Source organism: Limulus polyphemus, unplaced genomic scaffold (genome assembly GCF_000517525.1).
Source record: "Limulus polyphemus unplaced genomic scaffold, Limulus_polyphemus-2.1.2 Scaffold9433, whole genome shotgun sequence".
NCBI classification, from domain to species: Eukaryota; Metazoa; Arthropoda; class Merostomata; order Xiphosura; family Limulidae; genus Limulus; species Limulus polyphemus.
In genome coordinates, this window is record NW_013675043.1 from 22,323 (window position 1) to 25,272 (window position 2,950).

General features: G+C 34.9%; 1 protein-coding gene across 1 annotated transcript in view; it reads left to right on the forward strand.

The window, feature by feature from the left end:
- The window catches only part of LOC106475920 (serine/threonine-protein phosphatase 6 regulatory ankyrin repeat subunit A-like), a gene marked incomplete at its 3' end in the record, with an annotated part of 21,108 nt that extends 20,085 nt beyond the window's left edge, over positions 1–1,023 (forward strand). Inside the window, exon 11 of the mRNA XM_022379928.1 lies at positions 835–1,023. Coding sequence (XP_022235636.1) covers positions 835–1,023 — 189 coding nt within the window. The remainder of the gene's footprint in view (positions 1–834) is intronic.
- Positions 1,024–2,950: the final 1,927 nt, after the last annotated feature.

Consider the following 2,950-nt stretch of genomic DNA (forward strand, 5'->3'; position numbering starts at 1 on the left):
CCAGTTTTATTTAAGAAAGGACTTGTGTCGCTAAAGTTTCGTCGGAACGAATTTACGGAAAATCAACCAACGAACGGAGACGTAACAGGATATTTGCCTCAGGGCCTCCACACACCTTAATCCGGTTTTGAGTTTAACGTAATACGTGGCATTAACGATTGGAACTTTCTCCAGTTTAAGAAACAATTTCAGCCTAATATGAAGCGCGTTAGGCTAGAGTGAATAAGATCATTTAGTGAATCTGTTAGGGGTCCATTATTGTCAGCCAGTTAATAAGTTAGTTTGATGCTGTATATTTTGAGTTTGTGTTTCGACAAAGAAGTAGACCTATAAAATTAGTAGGTAAGTGGAATTTTTATTAGATGTAGTTTTTAGTTCATTTGTGAAGTTAGGCCTATCCGTGAACGTTGGTTACGCTAACCCTGGAATTTGAAATCAAAGAAATAAAACGTTTTTCTTGTGATTAAGTTAACTGGACTTTTCATTATTCTTTTTACCGAATAATCGAAAATAACTCGACCTATAACAGAAACCATCAAATCAGTGTTGTTTATAATCTTCAGAGTTGATGTCAGGTCCTTTACTCATCATTAATAACTTAAAATTAGTTTACTGCAGAGGGCGTAGAGAATAAATGAACGGATTATGCCTCTACGTCATTCATGTATCCCTTCTTTTTAGTTGAGAATTACACAATTAGTATTGTTTATATTTTAATCTGGTTTGTATAATGTATCTATCCGCCGGGTTTTCTGTATAGTTTCTTATAATTGATTCTGCATGTTTGATTGTGTGCTACTTTGTGATAACGGGAAACTTTTTTTTTTTTTTTAGTGCCAACATCGAATGTTGTCAGATCCTACTTTCTTGGGGAGCCAACATCAACCGGGAGGACGGATTAGGGCGCACTGTTCACGACATGGCGGAAGAATACTCTTTAGATGAAGTCGCAGAACTGCTTAGCAACTACGAAAAGAAACTGGAGAACTTTCAGAGCATCTTACACAAGTTTTCTGACAAAAAGTATGTGTCACTAATGACATCATGGTCTCAGAATTGCATGGTATTAAAGTTGAAATATAGTATTTCTCTAAGTGCCATTCGAATTTTTATTTGGGAGAGAAATGTCTCAGTGTATTAATCTACTCTTCGCTTCTTTCTTATTTCACGTTTACATTTTTGTACACACCAAATAAGCTTTATTGTTTCACGGAAATTGATCATTTTCCAGTAATTGAGTCCCCCCCCCCCCCGTGGGTCAGCGGTAAGTGTTCAGACTTACAGTGATAAAATTCTGGGTTCGATTCTCCGCGTTGGACAGAGTACAGATATCCTACTGCGTACCTTTGCACTAAAAATCAACATCAACAATCATTTCAAGTAGCTGAAAAGACCCTGGTCTCGAAGGGACTATAAAATAAGGGAATCGTATATGGGTGATCTGGACGACAGGAGCGTATGATAGTTTACAACTCAGCAAAATTACGTTCAATAACTTACATGTTACAAGTTAGTAAAGTATATTAAATCTTAGTAATATAGGTCTCAAATTTTCAGTTTTGAGTTACACAGGAAAACCTCGCTCTATTAGGTGAAATAAAATTTCCCTGCCATGCTTCTATCAACTGAAACTGTAATTCTAGAAATAATCAGTCTAATAATTAATCCAGATTAATAATGTATCACTAGTTAATTATTATTATGATATTAGGCCTATATACTAACAAAAATCTGCTTTTTAGAGTGCGTATAGTAATTACGAATGAAATATATTTTTAACATTATTTATACAAATGGCTGAAACATTTTATAGCACAAAAGGCTGTACTTATGAATTTAAAAGAAGCAAAATATATGAATGAAATATATTTACTCTAATGTACAGAATCAAAAAGCTTCCAGAATTTTCCACCAAGTTTCTCAAAGACAAAAAAACAACAGTTTACGAATCATCCATTGTATGGTTCAATTGTTATGAATTAGCAATTTTTTACAATAGTGAGATTATTGCGTCAAATTGTTAGAATTTTCTGAGTTTCTCGTTGGTTTAATTGCTTCAGAATATCTAATATTGTTTGAAATATTCTAGACTTCTATTGGGGTATGAATACGAGTCGAAAAATCATTATTGAATTCTAGATCTAGTTTGCTTGATCGTGAATTTCGAGATAAAGAGTATAAAGTGGCGATTTTTAAAGTGAAATTATCATAGATTCTATTATAATAACAGAGTAGAGAAGAATAATTCATCTTGTCAATTGTGTTCTAAAATAACTGAACCAGTCTGAGTGGACTTCGGCGAAAAAGAGACAACTATTTAAAGCTCTAGATACGACTGTGGTAACCAGCAGAGTAATGAACATTTGTATTGTTACGTCTCCGTTTGTTAATTAACTTTCCGTAACTTCGTTCCGACGAAACTTTAGCGACACAAGTCCTTACTTAATAAAACTGGTTTATTTTTTCTGAATATAACTTTACCGATACACTTATTTTCAACAGTCGCTCTGTAACAAACGTTTTAACAACGAACGTTAACTTCAACAATACTTTGACTGCAGATCAATTACTCACTACCTACACACACATTATTGTCCGCAACGTTGTCACCCTCTTATATATACCAGTCTACCCCATATCTAGTAATCTCCCGACAATTCACAAAGGTACAAGATATTTCCAGAAAGCAGGGGGCGTGACACTAGTCACGTGACCTCGCTGACGCAACACTGCCCCTCTTTAACTTAATTAAATGTACAGAATTACAATTCAGCAAAGTCTCTTAATTTTATGGGACGTATCTTCTTCCATACTGGTCTCCGTCTCGTTGGCTTCTGCTTCATGTGGTGTTCATCTGCTTCATCAGTAAATGTCCTATCATCGGTAACAGTCACATCTGTGGTAGTAACTTCATCAAGAGCTTCATCGTTTCCCTTCTCAGAACTGAATA